At 58.0% G+C, this 2,058-nt stretch overlaps 1 protein-coding gene across 1 annotated transcript; it reads right to left on the minus strand.

Moving 5' to 3' along the window:
* Positions 1-798: 798 nt before the first annotated feature.
* On the minus strand, positions 799-2,058 carry N657DRAFT_509796 (carbohydrate-binding module family 50 protein). Its single transcript, XM_062787716.1, has 4 exons — positions 1,854-2,058; positions 1,610-1,780; positions 1,079-1,549; positions 799-999 (listed from the first exon to the last, which is right to left on the minus strand). Coding segments are annotated over exons 1-4 (684 nt in total). The 5' UTR covers positions 1,895-2,058; the 3' UTR covers positions 799-998.

Consider the following 2,058-nt stretch of genomic DNA (forward strand, 5'->3'; position numbering starts at 1 on the left):
CGAGCCCACCAAATCCGACGACCAGCCAGGGTCGCGCAGGGCCGGCGACTCTGCTGGCTTGTTGTTCCTGGCCCTGGGCTTCCTCTGGCTTGGTCGTCTACCTGGCTCGGGCCTTAGTACCGTAGACGAGACTTTTGGTGATGCTTGTGTCCAGGTGCTGTGGGTCCCTATCCTATAACGCTATATATAGCTTACTCACTCTGTCGCTTGTAGTACTACTGTACCTAGCAGACTGCAAAAGTATTTGTAACGGCCACGTGTTGAAAGGCCTGGCACAGCCCAAACTAGCTGTGGTATCCAATTGTTATTGAATGAGATGACTTTGTCGAAAGGGCCTAGTAAATGAAGCGAAGCGTTCCTTCCTCGCTTCTTCCATGTACACAGTACTGTACATTCCAGAGCATCGTCATTGAAGCGAAGCTTTGCTTCAATGACTTGGGTTCGCAGAGGCCTAGGCCAGATCAAACAAATAGAGGCGCACTCCTCCCGACTTCGGACTCAGCTAAGCCATAATACAATATGAATACCCCGCCTCAAACTGGCACGAATTCCACGTCGACTCGTCCGCCACGTCGTAATTGAGAGACGGATTCCATTCCATCAGCTGTTCGTGAGTGACTGCCAACGAGGAGAAAGCAAGTCAGCATCTCCCTCATCAGAGATCCGCGGGGCGCAGACTGGCAAAGCGGATCTTTCCACTTACTTCCCCACATGTTCGCCCTCCACCAGCACGCGTTCGGGTTCACGTATCTGACCGGCGGCTCGTCGTCGTAGACGATGTCGTATCTGGCACAGCCCTCCCTCGTCCCCAACGCCAAGGGCAGCGAGGCAGGGTCCGTCCACACCGGCGCCGTTGCCGAGGAGGTACTACTGCTGCCCGTGCTGCTGCTGGTGGCCGTCGGCCACGGTATATCGCTCTCGGGCGTCTCCCACGCCGTCGTGAAGCAGCTGCTAGGGGCGCCCAGGTTGAGGCACAGGTTGTCGAAGCTGAAGCTGTGTCTTGTGGGGTGCGTTGGTGCTCGGTGGTTAGCGTCGGCTGTGCATGATGAAAAGGCTAAGGGCTGTGGTTTGGTCTCACTATGATGCCGTCGTTGGCTGTGGCGTCGCCGTCGTCGACACAACCCCGGGCGGGCTCAGGCAGATCGCGTGGCCAGTCAGGGCACGCAGATTGTCGCACTGAGACTTTAGATTCGGGTTGAGCTCAATGAGCTTGGCGGCCGTCAAGCCGTGTTTTTCGGCCACGCTTTGGCACGTGTCGATCGGCAAGACCATGTACGTGTTGCACCGCTGCGGGATGCAAATCTCCGTTCCCACCGCGGGGAAGTCCAAACAGAACATGGGGAGCTTGTTGGAGTAGAGCAGGGAGAATGTGGACACCTGCTTGGCCCGGCTGATGGACTCGCACGTGTCCGACTCCTGGATGGTATATCGGCTTTCACAGGTGTAGGAAGGGACAGGGACCCCATCTGCCGGTGTCGGGATCGGAGCTGTAGTGGTACCCAGTGCGTAGCGGGTCGGCGAAGTCACTGGGTAGGATGTCACTTGGCAACTTGATGTTGGCATTGTTCAGTCAGTGATGAGGCGTAACTGGGATGGGAGGATCACGTACGAAGAGGTCAGGGAAGAGTAGTCGGCCGCCAGAGCATCCGTGTAGCCCAGCGGCGAGTCCAGAACGGCCTGACTCAGTCGAAGGCTGCAGGCCGAGCAGAGGTCGGACGGTGACATGCCGTTTTCGGCGCTTGCTTGCTGGACAAGGAGAGAGAGGCAGCGAGCTCCGGTCCTGGCTCGCGCGCATCAGCGGTCCAAGAGCGCAGAGACGGAACAAATACCTTAGGTATGGCAAGTCAACTCACGTAGTGTCCGTCAGGCACGCCCACTTGTACGTGTGCAGCATCAGGTCGACCGCGTACGTGGCCGGGTAGACATTGTACCCAACCGTGACGGTGTCTGTGCCGGCGCAATGGGCGACCTGAAGCTCTCGCAGGGCCTCCAGGCTCGGGGAACACGAGGAGGCAGTGCAAATCAACTCCAGCTCGTCGGCGCTCGGCACCTTATTTT

Source organism: Parathielavia appendiculata (assembly GCF_033297405.1).
Source record: "Parathielavia appendiculata strain CBS 731.68 unplaced genomic scaffold N657scaffold_93, whole genome shotgun sequence".
In the NCBI taxonomy this organism is placed as follows: Eukaryota; Fungi; Ascomycota; class Sordariomycetes; order Sordariales; family Chaetomiaceae; genus Parathielavia; species Parathielavia appendiculata.